This window comes from Orbicella faveolata, unplaced genomic scaffold (genome assembly GCF_042242905.1).
Source record: "Orbicella faveolata isolate gen_17 unplaced genomic scaffold, um_ofav_v1 contig_48, whole genome shotgun sequence".
NCBI lineage: Eukaryota > Metazoa > Cnidaria > Anthozoa > Scleractinia > Merulinidae > Orbicella > Orbicella faveolata.
In genome coordinates this window covers 4,490,310-4,509,031 of record NW_028301578.1, presented here as the reverse complement: position 1 = coordinate 4,509,031, position 18,722 = coordinate 4,490,310, and the positions used below count along the sequence as shown (strand labels likewise).

The 18,722-nt window shown below is 40.9% G+C and overlaps 2 protein-coding genes across 3 annotated transcripts; both read right to left on the bottom strand.

Annotated features, from left to right (window-relative positions):
• Positions 1 to 2,485: 2,485 nt before the first annotated feature.
• On the bottom strand, positions 2,486 to 6,615 carry LOC110054801 (elastase-1-like). Of its 2 annotated transcripts, none has more exons than XM_020761159.2 (6): positions 6,499 to 6,615; positions 5,476 to 5,688; positions 4,962 to 5,174; positions 3,825 to 4,163; positions 3,033 to 3,080; positions 2,486 to 2,642 (listed from the first exon to the last, which is right to left on the bottom strand). In XM_020761159.2, the coding sequence occupies exons 1-6, from the start codon at positions 6,563 to 6,565 to the stop codon at positions 2,536 to 2,538; spliced, it is 987 nt and encodes a 328-aa protein (XP_020616818.2). In that variant the 5' UTR covers positions 6,566 to 6,615; the 3' UTR covers positions 2,486 to 2,535. The 2 variants fall into 2 exon arrangements, with proteins under 2 accessions (XP_020616818.2, XP_020616819.2); XM_020761160.2 differs by having other exon boundaries at positions 5,476 to 5,685.
• Positions 6,616 to 7,356: 741 nt separating this feature from the next.
• On the bottom strand, positions 7,357 to 18,050 carry LOC110054785 (polycystin-1-like protein 2). Its single transcript, XM_089280778.1, has 5 exons — positions 17,854 to 18,050; positions 16,957 to 17,193; positions 12,345 to 13,697; positions 11,073 to 11,241; positions 7,357 to 10,129 (listed from the first exon to the last, which is right to left on the bottom strand). The coding sequence occupies exons 1-5, from the start codon at positions 17,977 to 17,979 to the stop codon at positions 8,673 to 8,675; spliced, it is 3,342 nt and encodes a 1,113-aa protein (XP_089136904.1). The 5' UTR covers positions 17,980 to 18,050; the 3' UTR covers positions 7,357 to 8,672.
• Positions 18,051 to 18,722: the final 672 nt, after the last annotated feature.

Sequence of the window (18,722 nt, the reverse complement as noted above, 5' to 3'; positions counted from 1 at the left end):
GATTTGTTGACAATTGAAAACACCGACTCGGACTTGAAAGTGCACGAGCTGCACTATGCAAATGAGCTAATTGTACGCGTCAGACTTTCCTTTCAAAAACTTTTGCAAACTCATCAAACAAGCAGAAACAATAAGAAACAGGTTTTGGTTATGATTAACCATTGTCTGAGAAACTCACAAATTAAGTCGATATCAGAGTAGAGAGTTTTCTTGCTATGTTCTTAGTCAGAACAAACGCAAAAACATACGCGTAAGCTTACAACTAGCGTGAGCAGATCTTATTATTCATTCCCAGCGCGAGATTGAAGTCTTGTTTTCGACCCTGAAAAACCCACCTTTTCCGTTAGCTCAGGGCGTAAAACTACATATAAGCGCCCTGGTTCGTATTCCCAGCCCTATTCCCTGCCATCGCTGTGAAAAATACGCAAGAGAATCTCTTAACTCTCACCATTTGATCACGCAACGTGACAAAATCCACGCGAAAGACCCCGACATGTGCGTGAATTCGCGCGGATATATGACGTCAGGATGGCGCAATTTGTTCTAAAAATAGAAAAATTGTCCCATATCATAGGTGCGCGCGAATCCCGAGACTTACGGTCTCCGTCCCCGATTATGGCTCCTGGTTTGGTATATGATACCGGTATTGCATGACCCCGCGCGGGGATACGAATTTTATCTTCGAGTGCTACTGGTATCTCCCCCGGGTGCTCTGCGTACCTTTCAGGGGTTAAAAAGGTGATTTTGGTACAGCTTAGGGTGTTCAACCTCAAAAGATCCACAGTGGGAGGTTTTGCGGTATATTTTAGGGTATTGAGCCGAAAAAAGATATTATTATATGGCTAGCTCCGCGAGCAGGGCAAGATGAATCAAATCCTGTGCTGTGATTGGCTACCCGAGCGGGCAAGATGGAGCTATCTTGCCCGCTCGAGACTACCCGCCTTGTCCCGCAAGAAAAATGTCCCCGAAAGCCATGTAATAAATCCTTTATTGACCAAGCTTGTTCGGTCAAGATGGCTGGATATTGGCCTCGTTCTTTTTTTTTTGCGAGTTTATGGACCTCGACTCCGTCTCGGTCCATAAACTCGCAAAAGAAGAACTTGGCCAATATCCAGCCATCTTGACCTCACACTTGGTCAATAACCCATATATATGACATCCGGCGAGCGACCCCGTCTTTTTACGTGGAAGTCCCCCTGGAGGTATTAGTGATAGTGGGAGATATCATCAGCACGAGCAAGATAAAATTCGCATCCGCCAGCGGCAATTTTTGCTCTTGGGGCAAACATTTATTAAATATATTTAACGAGGCTGGCAACAGTTTCCAGCACTTCATTCGCTGTTTAACAAGCGATGCTGCAATTATGGTATCGCACAAATTCTGTCAGAATGGGTTCTGTAGAGTGGGTTCATTTACGAAAATTAAAAGTGGCTGTGAACTCACCCGACAGAAATTGTTTGACCTTTGCACAAAGGTGCATCTTATCGTGCTTACCGCAATTCAATAGTTAAAAATGGGGGTCACCGTGCTCGCTTTTTAGTCATAAGCGCTTAAAGCTAAAATTAAAGACTTTTTTTTTTCGGGCATGAATATTGTTGGTGTGGTAACCTATTGAGCCGCGCAATTGACAGCAACATGTTCACCTATGATTAAGCAGTGATTTTTGATCAGCCAATATAGAATAGTTATAATGACCCATCAAAATCTACGTCTTGGAGAGTGCTGGAAACTCTCTCGAACCACCTTAATTTAAAAAAGAAAAAAATTGTTATGTTTATTACATGCATCTCAGTTTTTCTTCATATGTTAAAACCACCGAAACTGAAATCTTAAACTGTGTAAATGAATGCGAAAGCCAGTTTAACGAATCGCAAAGATCAAGAACATCTTCTGTGTTAACAAAGTCAAATTGAAGTTTCATTATGTTCGGAGAAAAATTGTACATGTCCGTAACCATGACGACGTCGATATTACCGTTGACTTGTGAAAGATAAAAATGGTATCTTCACTGCGCCCGACAAAGAAATTAAATTTTAGGTACAAGGAAAATTCCCGGTATTTCATCGAAATGTATTTTCTGAGGCCATAGAGCCGTTTTTGAAATTTTGGAAAAAAACACTAAAAGTGAAATAAAAGATCAAAATGTTTGAAGGTATTTTAGAGTTATTTTGGCCCCGTGCAAAATTATTTTAAATTGAATTAAACCTGAAAATAGAAGTTCATTAAGATAGAAAAACTTCAAAGAGATAATATTAAACGATGAAAGAACAAATATGGTTATGGATGGAGAAGATTAACACGGATTACAAACGACGCACTTGAAAAGTTTAGGCCAAACTGTTCACACGCAATTGCAAAAAAAAAAAAGACACAGCCACAGTTATAATCTAAATGCTCGTATTGAAAGCATGGCGTTAGATGAGTAAAGGGATATGAGTTACATCAGAAAAAAAAGTACTAATAATAAATGAGTCACAGGCGCTCTTCTTAGGCCCCGTGTTGCCGGGCTGTCTTTATTCTTTTGAAAATGAGAATTAGCATTTAAAGTTGCATGTTTTACGACAACTGATCCTAACAGTGTGCACTCCACATTGCCCTTTGTATCTTCGACAGGTTGATTCTGGCCATCTGTCGAAACAGGCTAGGAAGAAAGAAGAATATGTATTTGAGTGCCATGCCATACCATGCCATGCTACAGTACCGCTCAAATGCGAGTTACCACCTCTCATCTCGTTTCTCGCGAGACGCGTCTCGTTTCTTTCGGGACGTGTTTCTCTCGAGACTCGTTTCTCTCGAGACGCGTCTCGTTTAGGCTTAACTATTCAAGATGCACAAACCATGATGTAACTCCTTTAAACGATGTTAAACTGCAATTTACGCAAAGTGTATAAATTAGTTGATGATATACGCAACCCCATTCGCAGGATCTAATTTTGTGCCTCCTCTTAAGGATAGAAGAGAAGCTCCTGAGAACTATGTTGCTAGAGCACCTCGTTTTCCAGCTTACTGTAACAGTGAAAAAGAAACTTACGTCGTTTTGTTGGAGGGGCGGGAGTTGGAGCACATCCTTGGCCATGACCTGAAGGATTAATGTATTGTCAAGTTAGGTATCACTTATGGCATCCTTTCTGTGTAGAGGAATTGTCGCATGACACATCATATCATGATCACAAGAAATCAAGATCAATCAAAATCCCTTTGAAATACTGGAAAAAACCCTGGGAGCAAGGTTGACAATAAATTAGTCATGTTCCAAACAAGCAAGGAGACTGGATAGGAATATTTAAAATCGATTAAGTTGAAAATTTGAGCCTGGTGTCAACAAAAAAAGGTGTCCCTCCAAACCAAAGAAAACTCTCTTACATGTAAATCACAGCTTTTCAAAATTGTATTACATCTTTGTGTTTGAACCAAAAACATTGCCATTTGGCAAAATTACTAACTTTTAGATGCTTTTTAGGCATCAGGCTCATCGATTTTAAATATTCTTACCCAGTCGCTTGCCCGTTTAGAACATAGCTAATCACCTATTACCTCTTACTCTGAATCTTATATATAGTAGCAGTAAATGTACAGAAAAAGTTATGGTTGTCTTATGGAGGTCGTAATGTGTGTTATTAGTCAAAACATGAACTCCTGGATTCTTTTTCCAACAAAGTAGGTTTTGATGGCAATGTTTGAAAATTGTCCTGTTTTCTGAAATCCGCGGGAAAGTGGAAAAGAACTGTTCAAAAATCTGTGTTGTGGCTTTGATTTCTCCAGAGGATAAGACCTTGAAATTTCAGTGAAAAGTATATAACTTCAAAACCTAACTACAGCAGACCTCCAGTAGCCATTTTGTCATTGATCCAGTCCACATAGAAGCTCACACGGGCGAACACTGTGTAGGAGCTCTCTGCTTCACACCGAGGGTGTCCCCAGCTCACAGCCCCATGAAGAACAAAACGCCCATTTTGTTCGCACACGAATGGCCCTCCACTGTCACCCTGACATCCACTGATCATATTGCCTGCTGTCGCGTATCCTGCACACAGCATGCTTGGTTCATCCACTGGCACTAAGTCCTTGTTCGCCTTGGCGCATGTCTGGTGATCGACAACAGGCATGACGGCCTGTTGAAGAATATTCGCCGGCTTTCCTCCGCCAATAGTTCTTCCCCAACCTACATGAATGATTCCACACCTATTAAAAATTCGTCATAGCGGAAAAATTTGTCGAGAATGAATTTTCTGTGTAAAAGTCTCTGAGCCTATTGCGCTCCGTAAATGCCTTATCTAGATAAACAAAAACTCGTCCTTCCTTTGCAAGCGGCACGGCTTGTTATGTCAGCAAAACCGTTACTTATATCCACGAACCTTTGATAAAGGACTGGTCCTCTCACATTTTCCAACATTTTGAGTAATACGAGGTCTTAGGTCGCGTCGTTCATCGCCTTAAACTGTGACCAATCGCAGCTTGTTACTAGCTTGGTTGTGTTAAACTCATTTTTGCACTTCCAAATCTTCATCGGATTAATTTTGAACAAATGGGCGTAAGATGCGTGTGAAATAGGTCATAAATCGGTACACCAATATATGGATTGAACAGTTTTTCCTAACTTCAATTCCTTTAGTAAATGCAGTGGGATAAAATGTAACAAGTGACTTACACTCGGTTTGGTATCTATCCACTTTGGTGGTTTCTTTTGAGACTGCGCGCCCATGTTGACGTAGAAATTTCCGTGCAATCTGACAGTGACGCGAAACTGTTTTGCACCAAGTGTCATGTCTGTTGCAAACCATTTTCTAACTTGCTCTTTTTTCTGGGAAATATATGCTTCAGGAAAGGTAATTTCGATCAATTCGGTTGCTAAAAAGTCACATGTCTGCAAGGCATGCGAGGCAGGCCGCTCTGCTTAAACTCTTTGCACACAGTGCGTGCCTATAATTTAAGAATTCAAACATAGTTTGGGCTGGGATACCTGTGATGTAGCATTTGGTTCCCGTGGGCACTTGCTGTCCGCCCTGTGGTAAACAAACAGTGTTTACTCGATCACTCAGGGCCACAGGGTTGGAAAGTGTAAGCACAGCGATGTCATTGCGTAAATGCTGCATGGAAAAACCTTCATGGAAACAAACCGACGATACATCGAATACCTGTTCCGCACCTTCGGTTACTGTTTGGTCATGCTCGCCTGCAAGGATATAATTGTTATCGACCAAACGTGAGGTTCAGATATATGAGTTATTGATCATAACAAGGGGAATTCGGTGAAGATGGCTAGATACATTTTCGTCAAGGTCTATCTTCCCTGTTTATTGAGCTAGTGTTACGCTTACAGTCTCGATCAGGTTTAAATTTGGTTCTGTTGAATTAAGTTTTGCCAGTTTTCGTGGATGAGTAACTCTAGCCACAAATAGACTGCACAAGAACAAATGAAGGATTTCACAAAAGATTATGCTAGGCTACAAATTTTAGTAATAAAACAAGCCTACCTACAACAACTTTGTAACGACTGGGCGCAGCTTTTTGTACCACACAGTGAGCTGCCGTTACTACGTGTGTTGGTGAGATGAGAGATCCACCACAAATGTGATAAAGTTTTCCTCGCACTTTAACCCTCAAAGAGATCTGCCATGGCCATGAATTAGGCTGGGCATCTGTTCCGCCAACTACACGAGTAGTAATGGGTCGCTTTCCACATTCTGCTATTAACATAAGGAATTGTAACAAGAATTCTTTTAAATTGTATTGCTCTTTGTTGATCGATGACTTCGCTACAACCCCCACGGAAGTTATTCCGATTATAATCTGTTCAAGTATATTAACTATATTCGAGCCAGGATTTTTCCAAGGAGAAGTGCTCGGGAATACGTGCTGCGAAGCGGTACGCAACAAGAAACCGTAGCGTATTTGGGGACAAATCCTTTATGAAGTACTTACAAAAGGCTTCTTAGTCTAAATAGCGCTAAAACTAGTTTGATGTCAAAATCCTGGCAAAATGTTTTGGCCAAAGCCGTAATTTTTCGCTCGATCAAGCTTGAAGTAGTGGCCATATGATTTGATTAATTTTTGGCAGTGCGTAACTGGCTTATGTAGCGTTTTCTAGGCAAAAAACATGACTTCGAAGTTTTTGTATTCGTTTATTTGCCTTCAAGCTTATTCAGCAAGCCACTTCAACAGTTCTCTTTTTTTGCCCGATTACTTTTACAAAATATGAAAAAACAGATCAAAGTGAAAGCGTTGCTTTTTACAAGAGTCATGTTAAGTGGCTAGTTCATATTGCCGCACACTAGCGAGTGTGGATGGATAAACTGCGTAAAAGTGGTGGTTTGCAAAAGATAACTTGACTTCGAGTTTGGGTCAAGTATTATCAGAACGAAAAGGAGAAGAAAAAGGTTGGTTTTCAGCAACTGAAAGATTTCTTTATGTTGACGAGGAAACAGATATTCCAGGCCCCATAGTGAGGTAAATCTCTCAGCTATCTTCAACTCGTTATATTCTCTAAAGTTACAAACCTTGATTTCCCAGGGTAAGGGTTAAACCATTGAGCAACATCAGCGCAAAAACCACTGTGAAGTGCATCTCGGCAAGAAGCCTTACGGCTGAACTGCTTTAACAAGTGCTGGACAAATTTGTAGCAGATAGCTAGAAATAACGGGCACCTGGTTCCTTCTCTGTCGTGTTATGTCTAAACTAGCATCCTGTCTTTGCTCAATAGGTGCAGATTTGCAAACACAAGCCGCTACTAAAGCAAATACACCATGGCCAGTGTTAAAGCTGTCAGTCATCTTGTGATGTTCGGTTTCTCCATCATACGGAACACTTAAAACAGTTGTGCTCTTAGGAATATTTTATATTTTAATTCTGAATTTATCTTAGCGAATATAGTAATTGTAAGTAGTAACGTTATTGTAAATATTCGTGCGTTTTTGTCATGAGCTCCTGAATCGGGGGATTGGGCAACCACTCCCCACGTTTACGACTCAAAATAAATTTACCTTACCTTACCTTACCTTGAGGACCTCTCTACACAAGTACAGAGTCATACATTGTACCGATTTGGAAGAAGGGTTAGTTTGTCTGAGGAGGCTGGAAGGAGCAACTCGAGTAATCAGAACCCCCGCTCCTGTGGAAACCAGATTGTGTTCCTCAGGGCATTTATCCCGCTCTTTCAGTGACCTGTTTTTGCAGCTGCGCTTTTCTTTAAACCTTGTTCTTCTTGAGTTGTATTCTAGAGCATATTTCGTGGACGGTCTGCTGCAGAAAATCGGGTTTCCTTGGTAGTTCCGACGTATGTGCAACTAAACTTAAGTCTTCTATTACTACTTATACAAAGAGGATAGCGTAATTAATGGACGTCAACATTCGATAGCTAGAGAGCTGAAAAGATCTTTATTTTCTGTTTTAAGACAAAGAACACCACCATAGCACAACGTTTGTAAGCAGTGCTCAGAGGCCCAGAGGTGATGGAATTTAAGTTGCCAGTTGAATTCTCTTTTGTTCGCCTTTTTTCGTGCAGCTATCAGTAACATTTCAGCCCATGTCTATTATTTCTCAACTGTCAGTAAATTTTGTGGTGTTATTTGTTTCAAATTCGTTTTGGCTCAGTCTGTTGTTTACATTTGCTGAGACTGGCCATTGCTTTGTTTTGGTTTCAGCATATAGTGTAATGTGGCCTGCGAAAGCCACTCGTGTTCATGGCAACACCTCACTCCCAACAAGCTTCATTGCACTTTTTCAAGAAAATTACTTTTCTATCTATTTTTGTCCTTATTAAGCGATTGGAAAGCCTACATATGAGTAAACTGACCTAGATTATCCTCTTATTTAGCTTGCGTGTAATACAAAAACCTCATTTTTTTAATCAAAGCATTAAAACAAACGAAAGAGTCGAATTCTTGTTCTCCCATGTAGATCGATCGATTTGTTATATACTTGTCATACAATCAATGGAAAAACTATCGCGAAAGAAATTACAAGCGACGTTGTGTTACAAATGTTTTTGTTTCCTATACATTGTACAGGAAACATCACAATACTTTCTTGTTTCAAATACAAAACTTCAACTTCAACGACCAAAGCTAAGCACCACCCAATTCTCGACCGTGCATAATTTCCCATTGTATAGTTTCAATGTGCTATAATAATAATTATGAAAAGAATGCACACTTTTAACATTGAAGTGGACGGTTCATCCTGCTACATACTTTAGCTTGATTCCATTTAGAATACGCTAAACCTCTCGAAGTCCACTTGCATAACCGTGCGCGAGCTACATTTTGATTAAACCATAAACCAATGCTGCGTGTAAGGAATGCAATTTGCGATCGCTGTAAGTATAATCAGCAACAGCTTTAGACATGAAATCTTGTAAAGGGTTTTGACGATCTGCTAGTTCCCCTCTGATTTTATAAATTGGGGAGCTGCGAAAAGAAAGGTATTGAAAAACAAAGTAAACAAACAAACGAACAAGCAAAGAAACAAAGAAGACGGCAAGTTGGGGACTGGTGGTTTCCTCGCCCCCAAGCCTCGCATTCTTTTTCACCTGCCGTTATTTTTTTTTTTTTTCGGTAATAACGATCTTCGCGCTGCACCCCAAATTAAACGAGCGCCCCGGCCTCAAAAATAAATTAACGAAATTATGATATTGCAGAGTTTACAGTGCGCCTGAATTCCGCAGTCAAATTGATCAGTACAAGAAGAAGTCACTCTCCTTTACTTCTTTGCTGTATGTTGTGGCGTGATGTGAATATCTCTTTTTCCTTCCACTGGTCCTTCGCAATTCGTCTGCTATTTCTTTGAGCATGGTTACAGCGTACTCCCCAATGAAATCTGCTACTTGACTGTCCTCCGTTGGTTCTTGTTCCAAGATCTCTCTTGCATCAGTGTAGGAGTCATTCAAGATGGCCATGAAGAAGTTCATGAGGAAGACAGTCATACTGAAGAAATAGAAGAAGACGAAGAATGGCCCAAAGAAACGGTTGATTGACTCCAGTTCATCATAGTTGGTGCCTTTACCAAGGATCATCTCGAATATGTTGACCAGTGCCCTCGTAAACGTAGAAAACATGTACGCCGAACGCCCAAATATCATATGGCCCATTGTGGCAAATGCGATCAGTACCACAGTATACACTATTGAGTATGAAATCATGGGACCCTTGGAAATACTTATGCTTTTTGCCATGATGGCGATATGCTTGTTAAATTTCAAAATGCGGAGGAACTTCATCGTTGCCAGGAAGATAACCAGGGCAAGAAACACGCTTTCGATGTCTGTCCATAGAGCTACAAAGTCGAAGCTCATTCGAGCATATGGATTCTCTTGCACTTTCTGTATCAGTTGCCTGGTGTATTCCGATTTGAAGAAGAAGATCACGATGGTTGCAATTGTGAAGGAGATGAATGCCAGCTCTATCACGTTCCAGACGTCCTTAAAGTATTTGACTCCAAGCTTTCGCAGTTCTCTTATCTCAGTGTATATCGAGAAAATAAGTATTAAGACGATAAGAACGTAACAACCAATGAAGATGCCTTGGCTTAGCGAGTTACTACTACCGTAAAACGAGATAGGGTCAATACGGTAAGAGGGCATTACGCCTCCAGTCGGTAGGGATTCAAAGGAATAACGAGTAAATGCAAACAGATTGGTCGATGGTTGGAAAGTGACAAGTTCTAACAGAACAATTCTTGTTCGTCTGTTGATCCAAATGTCCTCCTGAAGGCCTGAGATAACCTGCCGGGCGGTCTGTATGTCATATCCCAAGTCAGCCACAAGGCCACCGCCGTTATATGTGTGGCGAACTGTAACAACCGGAAGAGTACCGAGGGCTTTGGAATCTTGATATTTCACTGTGTGTTCACAAGCTATTGGAATGGATGGGAACGTCTCCTCATTATCGCTACTACCACTAATATTGCTACTACTGTTACTGTTGTTGTTACTGTTGTTAGTGTCGTTGTTGTTGTTGCGGCTACTACTGCTGCTGCTGCTGCTTTGGCTGGGTATGTAAGAAGGCGAGACGTCAATCAACTCAAGGCGGGAGCCTGATGAGACGACGTCACGATTATCGTCTGAGAATTCAAGGTAACATCGAGGAAACCACTTTTCAAATTCAGGGTAGGCGGACAAAGCAACACATGGATCTATAAAGAGAGATAAAAAGAGCTTCCGTGAGTTTGCTGGAAATTTGCTTTCCAAAGAACTTCCGCAAACGGACACCTTTTATAGGCGGGCGCTTCGTTGAAGGCACATATAAACACTACTAGACATTTTCAATTTTCCGTAACTGGAAAACTCTCCTAAGCGTGTCTGCTTAAGAGTGAATCGATAGAATATAATATTGCCATTATTTCAGGTTTATTTCTTGGTTGTTCTTTTGTGTAAGTGCTGCACTTTTTTTTATCAAAAAACGGTCAGTTGTCTCCGGTCAGATGGCGCAGTGGCGTCATGGTTGGTGCGCTCTTCTCCGGATCGAGCGGTCCGGGTTCGAACCTAGAGCGGGGACATTGTGTTGTGTTCTTGGGCAAGACAGTTGATTCTATCAGGGCCTATCTCCACCCAGCTGCATAAATGAGTAGGGGCGAATTTAATGTTGGGGGTAACCCTGCAATAGACTAGCATCCCATCCAGAGGATGGGGGAGTAGAGATAATCCTAGTCGCTTCATGCTACTGAGACAAGAGATAAGCGTAGGCCTAACGGACCACTTAGCTCGTTCGCAGACTTTTTCCCTTTTCGGTTGCGAATAAGTAAGAAACTTATTATGTCCTGTTTAACATACCACCTGGAGTTTGTCGAATCGTTTAATACCCAATGGCCGTTTCCAATTTTTCCTTTGAACTAGACAACTTTAAAGTTCATTTTTGCCAGTTCCTCTTTTCAGTCATAATTCAATTTGACGTTGTCGATCCTTAAATAGGATCTCATTTTTGCCCCTGTTGACATTGTGCTTCTGGTGTGTCGCCTTGAGACCCTTCGCGGCACACACCTATCCGATATCTACGGAAGAATCCCCCCAGGAGTTTGACCCAAGAGAAAGCGAGAAGCCAAAAATGTAGGCTTCAAACACAGTCGACCGCCAACTAACCTGGTTTCACTCGAATCTGCCGTAAGCGAGGAAGGCTTACAATGAAAGATTTCTTGTTGGAGAAAAAATTTTCTTCTTTGAACTTTTTTCCATTGTACCATGGTGTACTGTACAGGGCAGGAAGCATGTAGTTTTCACTCCACCACCAAAATGTGTGCACGTCTTTAACCTGTACACACACAAAAAAAGATTAACCAAGGCACACGCGTAAGGCAAACAATAGTAATATCTAACTCAGTTAGTAAAACAGCAACACTATTCACCATCTACGGGTATATTACGAACTCACAAAGTGACTAGCTCCCAGTTGGCTTGATAGCTCAGTTGGTAGAGCACTGTACCGGTATCGCAGAGGTCATGGGTTCGAATTTTTTTCAGGTTTCAATTTCCCAACTGCTTAAGTTGTGTGCATAACTGCGATGATCAATCACGTCTTCATATCTTTCTCATTTCGCAGTTCAAATATATGCTCTTTCATATATTCATTTGAAAACTGATTATATTAGCATGATATAACTAAAATTTGATTTCGGAAGATGAAGTTTTTCTTTTATTTCAGAGGCGTGTGTCGAAGGCCGCCTGTAATTTGTATACGTCTCTCTATCATTGTCTTGGTATCTGATATATTAATAAGTACCATTCAAGTGTGACTACTATCTTATTCATAGGTTTGTTTAATCTTAAAGATGGCATGTGGTATTTCCTCCTAATAAGGTCCAATCCTCCCGGTTACGATGCACTTAAGATTTCAACGTTATTCCAGTTAAGAATCAGATAATATGCTCTGTCAACTGTGTCTCGCTTACTTTTAGCTACTTTTCCAAAGCCTTGATTTCATTATGGCTCTGTCAATTCCCGCTCATCCCCCTCCGGGCATTTGACGGACATACATACATGCATACGGGCAAAGTAGCCCATCAGGCCGGTACTTATCTCCGGTATCTGTAGCATGAAACGAGTAGGAGGATTTCTACTCCCCCAGGAGTCCTGGATGGGCTGCCAGTCCATCGCAGGTTTATGCATGAGCATTAATTATAAATTCGCCGGTACCCATTTATACACCTGATCAAGTGGAGACACTCTGAAAGAGTAAAGCGTCTTACCTCAGAACGCAACGCAATACGCCCGGCCAAGGGTGGAAGCCGAACCGCTCGATCCGGAGGTGAGCGCACTAACCACGAGGACACTGCGCCTCCGCCGTCGCGATCGAGGGGAGGGGGGATAAGTGGGTTTGGAATTGACAGAGCCAGTAGAAAGAAATTTTCTTCTTACCTTGTCGATCTTTACGCTGAAAATATCCTTAATATTCTTGTTCAGCCAAAACCTATCGCTACTTCGACTGCCATAGGTAGCTACACACAGAAGAAAAACGAAAACTAATTGTAATCCAAGTTGAGAAAATATTTTCCTCATTCTCATTTCATTGAGCTTTCTCTCTCTAGCGAGCGTCACGAGCACTGGATCAGGCGGACTGTATAGCCCCGCCAGTGTCTTGGGATTTTCCAGTTTGTTTTTCACGTGACTCATGTTCTCCGTGTTATGGAGATCAGTGTCTTCGTTTGTTGTTTCTGAAATATCATCACTGTCGACTTCATCTCTGTCTTCTTCTGGTGGCTTGCGGAACAAGAAGGACAACAACGAAGCTACAATGATGACTTTAAGTGGCTGCACGAAGAAGATGTCCTGCACCAGGGAAACAATGACTGATGTTATCCATTTGTTAGACTTCTCCTTTCCCCAAATCATGCTGTAGAACATGGTGAATGCTGCTCCTGTTAAAGAGGTCAATAAAGCCAACGTGTATGCTATGTAAATAAACCAGTGAGGGAGTTTGCATTTCCTTTTCTTTTTCGAGTTTGAGTTTGCTTCAATCTTGTACGCTTTTGGCTTCGTGTAACGAAAAATAGTGATAATCAACAGGTTCACTGGCACTATTACCAAACTGCTCTGAATCCCGATCATCAACTCCGTCCAGTTAAAGTTAATGGGCCCAAACTGTATTTCAAGACCTTGTTGTTCGGAACCAAGCTCATAGAACATTGCATTGGCAACCATGGTGGAGAAAAGCAATGATATGCAGCACGTTAATCGCTGCACTCTGGTGAATGAACTGTTTGGCGGTCTTGTGTACACTGAAAACCACAAGTGACCATCTCCGATGTCCTTTGTAGCTCTTTGGTAAAACAGGTTTTGGAATCCCGCCATCTGTTTTTGGTCGGCGACAAAAAGTACTTTCTCGATTGTTCCATCGTCTCTTTCGACAGCCAGCCAGCGGTTACAAATAAAGAACCACTTCTTATCTGTGGCCACGTGACGAACAACAATCTGATAAAGGTGCCATGAAGGACTTGGGCCCGAGTTATCATGCCACACTCTCACGTAGTTCAGTTGACCAAGGAGATTTGGCAGTTTAGCCACAAAGGAGCTTACGCTACCACGAGAAAACGGATTTTTGTTGCCAGTGATGTCCTTTAGAGGTAATATTTCGGTTTCGCCGTTCTCTGCGTTAATAATCATGGACACATTTGCAGTAGTGCCAGAGGAGCCAAACATTCCTGTGTACACGGCAATTTCGTAAACATGGCCGCCAGTTTTTCTCGTTCGCACAGGAATGGACAAAGAGATCTGCAAACCGTAAAAGGACCTTTTTAGCCTGGTGTAACGCGCTCTGATTGGCTAATTCTAGTGCATTATTCTCCCGTAATGTCCTCCAAAGGGCAAAGCGAAAGGAAATTTAAAAAAAAAAAAAAAAATTCTCATTTTTCCTGAAAATTGTAACTGAAAACTATGATTGAACACTCTGAGAATGCATTTTATTACCCTGACGAGCTACGATTTTAGGAGAACAGGGATTTCACAAAGTTAAATTACGCACCAATTGATGGCGGACAGGACGACTGAAACAGCCAATAGGAAATTAAATTGAAGCTTTTCTCGGCAAGCAAAAAAATAAAGAAGGTAAAAACCACGAAGAAAACAGTCGGCGACATTTTGTAAAACATTTCAACGTTGTTTGTGGTCCATAAACAAGGAGAATGTAGAGGTTTTTGAACTACGCGTTATTTCACCTGATTTGTGCAGTTGGAAACAATGAATGCACGGCCAGAAAAATGCCCGCATTATCGGATGGCTTTTTTTCTTTTGTTCTTGTTTTAATAAGCCACAAAATAAACTAATTATTAACCGAGAGTAAGGTCTTTACGGCAAAATCTCAAACCTCGGCCTTGGTGTATTGACCGAGTGATAGCGAGGTCAATATTGCAAGTTCTCGGGATTAGGATTGGTCTTTTGAGAATTGGGTTTTTTCTTTATTTATAAATCGCGTTCATATACAGGTGCAATCGTTAAATAGGACTTAAATACTAGCATAACACCACGTTGTCACAAAAGGTACAAAAAAAGGAAAAATAAAATCAATTAACATGAACTATGATCATCAGAACCCAGTTGCAAAAAAAAGTGTTTTAGGCAACTACGGTTTTTGGTAAATGACATAATAATAATAATAATAATAATAATAATAATAATAATAATAATAATAATAATAATAATCAATATTTAAACAGGGTGACCCCTTCAGTCGCAGGACTGGTATCAACGGGGGCCCTGTATAACGTAAAATAAAAAGAGCATGTATAAATAATATATATCTATAAAAAAACTAACTACTTTAAAAGATACGCTGAAATGTTTAAAAAATTTAAAAGCTTAAAAAGGTAATAGCGTTCTCATAAAAATTGAATATAGAATTGAAAATGTTCTAAAAAATAACCTAAGAAAAAAAATCGGAGATAGCCTTGAAACGTTCCTTAGGTGGTAAAATCTTTATGTTCGTTGGAAGGCTATTAAATGTGCATGCACCATGATAATAAAAAGACTTTTTAGCGACATCTAAATGAAATTTAGGAAGTATAATGTCAGTGATTGACGATCTAGTGCATCTGTTAAAAACATGTTGGTTGTCGCTCTGGCAGCGTAACAGGAAATAGTCTTTAAAGTATAGAGGAACTTCTCCGACCAAGCACTTGTTAACTAACAGTGCACAGTGCTTTTCCATGGTTTTTGTAAGAGAGGGCCAGCGTAGGTTCTCGAGTATTGTTTCCGTGGCTATGTCAGGTTTAAAACCGTATACGATTTTCGCAGCTCGTCGTTGCAGGCGTTCAAGAGTCTTTCTGTTAGTGCTTCCCAGAGGGCAAAAGCACGTATCACAATAGCTTAATATCGGAAGCACCGTGGACTAATTTCCAACTAATTTCTGCAGTGATTTGAAGAAAATCCCCTGGGATGATGTGTTGAGTTCGACTAACGTCGAAGAAGCCTGGTCTTTGTGGAAATGCAACTTTACGGCTGAATGTGACAAACATGCTCCACTAATCGACAAAAAAGTTAGAGGACGTAATTGTCCATGGCTTACACTGGAAATCAAACAGATGATGAGAGCTCGGGATGCCAGTCTCAAGAAATATCGTAGATCAAAATTAGACACCGATTTGGCCGCATATCGATTACTCCGAAACAAAGTCAGTGCAAGGATTAAACGTGCTAAGGAAAGCTATAGTAGATCACTACTTGAAGAGAACAGCGGCGATTCTGAATCTTTCTGGAGGTCTGTGAAGAAAATAATGCCGGACACGAAACAGAAATCTATTCCGACCTGTATCAAGGCAGAGGGCAAGATTGTTACTGATAAACAAAGCATTTCAGAATTGTTTAACACTTACTTTACTTCTGTTGTGAACAAGTTATTTGAATCATGCCGGTATGCAAGACCAGTTTTTAATTCTACAACCGAGGAGCTGTTTACAAAGAATCATTTTGAGTTCACAGCAGTGGGTAAACCGTTTGTGCTTAAGCAACTTAAATGCCTAAAACTCAAGAAAGCTACAGGTCTAGATGGTCTACCTGCTAGACTTTTAAAGGACAGCGCAGTTGTGATAGCTGACTGTGTAAAACATTTGATAAATCTTTCTATTGAAACTGGTGCAGTCCCGTCTGAATGGAAGCAAGCAAAGGTTGTACCCTTGTTCAAATCTGGAAACAAAGATGATCTGGACAATTACAGGCCTATATCAATTTTACCGATCTTGTCGAAAATTCTGGAGAAAGCTGTCTTCCATCAGCTACATAGCTACCTATCAGAAAACTCTCTTCTCTCGCCTTATCAATCGGGGTTTCGCGCAAATCATTCAACTCAGTTGGCCGTTACCTTCCTTACAGATAAAATTCGTGGTCATATGGACAAAGGGCTATTGACGGGGGCAGTGTTTATTGACCTGAAAAAGGCTTTCGATACTGTTCCTCATGACGGTCTTTTAAACAAGTTGTACAGATATGGAATTCAAGACCAGCCTCTCTCGTGGTTTGAGAGCTATCTCACCAACAGGACTCAGAGAGTGTCCATTGAAAATCACCTTTCTTCTGCCGCCAACATCAGTAGCGGAGTACCTCAAGGTTCCGTGTTAGGGCCTCTCTTGTTTATTCTTTACATAAACGATCTTCCTTTGGCCGTTGGTCTCGCCACACTCTAAGGCCTCGTCCACACTACGCCGGAAACACTGGAAAACGCAGCGTTATTTCTACGCACTAATCCTTCACGAAAACGGAAAATCTTCTGCAAACCGGAGGAATTTGAAAAAGCCGGCTTTGAGTTTTAGTGTGGGCGGAGAATGTGACGTCACGATAATCATGTGATTTCTTTTCCCAGGTTTTTCTGAAACACAAATCCAAAATGACCGATGAATGCTGCGTTTTTAAATTTGTCCTAGTGTGGACAGAAAAAAAAAATTGATGCGTTTACAAAGTAAAAACAACGTTTTCAAATTTCTCTCTGGCATAGTGTAGACGGGACCGTGGGCTAAGGGCAATGGCACGACAAAAAAGTTACCTGTTCTTCGTCTCTTCTATCCGCCTTTCTCGCAAACACAACGCCAACGATGTACAGCAGGAAGAATACGCCAACAGCAATAATAACTCCAACATTCCCAGTCTTTCCAAGGCTGGCAAATCCAATAAAAACTTCTTCGAAGTCAATATCATTCGGGGTAGGAAGGAGCTCGCCTCCGAATGAGGTCAGGTGGTTACAGAAACACTGCAAGTTTTCATCAGTAGAGTTTGGGCCAGGCTGCGTGAAGGAAAAATGAAATGAAGGAAAGAAGGAAACAAAGGAATGGATTAGTGAATGAATGAATGAATGAATGAATGAAAGCAGGAGAGAAGGAAGAATAGAATCAGAAAATAACAGTTGTAAACAAAGCCGAAGATTTTAAGATTTAAACATAAAGAGGATAAACATACCCATTTTTTACCATACCCAACTTTGCTTACCAAAAATAGTAAAAATAGAATTGCAAGTTGTTGCTTTAAGGCATTTCTGACTAAAAGCGTTCTGAAATTCATATTTCATTAGCTAGGCATTTTTCATCTTCAGTGCGACATTTAATAAAAACAATTCCACAGGATTTCATGGAATATGAACTAATCAAAATGGGGAGGAGGGGGAAGTTGTTTTTCTAAATCTATTTGCTTCAGAAACTTTCTGTCCGTTTTAATGGAGAAAGGAGAATATCGCTTTTCTTCTTTTGCTTTTTGCCACTCCTTCTTCCGAAAGCTCTAACCGATTTCCCTGTAGCTTTATTACCTGATGCCATTCGCACTCAATCTTGATTTCCTCGGGTTAGGCTTGCATTTTTACGCAAGTTACGTTTGTGAAACTGTTAAGCTAAGGAAGTTGAATCTCATTTCAAATTTACGTAAAGTGCTGTCTATTCTAATAGCAGTTTACCTTGCAGCCTTTCGTACTCCATTCGTCGTTGTCCTCATCCCAGAAAAGACAGGTGTAAAGCTTCACGTCAAATGAATACGAAGACGATACGTTGATTTCAAACTCCGGTTCTTCAACAAGTACCATTTTTTCGCCTATTTTTGGTGGAGGATCCTTCTCCTTCACTAATATGCAGAGTCGCTTGGCCTTTATTTCAGAATCTGAATCCGTGGAGTTTGATAAAAGTGATCTACGTTTACGGCCACCAAAATGCTTTTTTATGTTTTGATAAACCTCCCATTTGTCCAGTATGTGCGAAACCCACTTCTTACATCTCCACCACCACCACCACCACCGCCTTACCCGGCACTTGTCATCGTCTAATTCGACTGTACTGTTCGTTTCCGCACTCACTTTATCAACAATGTATTCCTCGAGACGTTTCTTGACCTCTTTCTTTTCCTTTATCTCTCGAGTCTCTAGCCACCATTTTGATGACTCAAAATCATCTTCCCCCTCCCCTGGCTCCTGTTCTTCCTCTTCTGTCTCGTTAACAAACGGAGGTATATACACCTTTACTCCGACGAACCACTTTCCAGGCTTCCCAACCGAATGGTTGAAGAAAACCTTGAATGGATCATCAAGGCATTTTCCGTAAATATCATAAAATAACTTCCGCGGAGTGCTAAGGATTTCCAGACACTGTTCAAAACGTCCCAATCGCAGAAGATAGCAAGTTAATAAATTAACTGAGTTCTTACATAGCGTAGTATCATTTTCACACAGAGCAAAGTCGATAAAGTCTATACAAGTCTGAGCATCTTCCTCTATGGTGGCATTCGGAAACAGAAAAGATACATCTGGAATCTCGTCGCAGCTGCAATCCGTAA

Excerpts from the sequence above, each read along its gene's own strand:
- LOC110054801 (XM_020761159.2), bottom strand. The coding sequence starts at position 6,565 with ATGCACTTCACAGTGGTTTTTGCGCTGATGTTGCTCAATGGTTTAACC. Across the intron at positions 4,164-4,961 it reads AACCAAATGCTACATCACAG|GTTGGGGAAGAACTATTGGC; the intron begins GTATCCCAGCCC and ends TCATTCATGTAG. Across the intron at positions 3,081-3,824 it reads TGACAAAATGGCTACTGGAG|GTCATGGCCAAGGATGTGCT; the intron begins GTCTGCTGTAGT and ends TTAATCCTTCAG.
- LOC110054785 (XM_089280778.1), bottom strand. The coding sequence starts at position 17,979 with ATGGTACTTGTTGAAGAACCGGAGTTTGAAATCAACGTATCGTCTTCG. Across the intron at positions 13,698-16,956 it reads ATAGAAGAGACGAAGAACAG|ATCTCTTTGTCCATTCCTGT; the intron begins GTAACTTTTTTG and ends TACGGTTTGCAG. Across the intron at positions 10,130-11,072 it reads GCAGATTCGAGTGAAACCAG|ATCCATGTGTTGCTTTGTCC; the intron begins GTTAGTTGGCGG and ends CTCTCTTTATAG.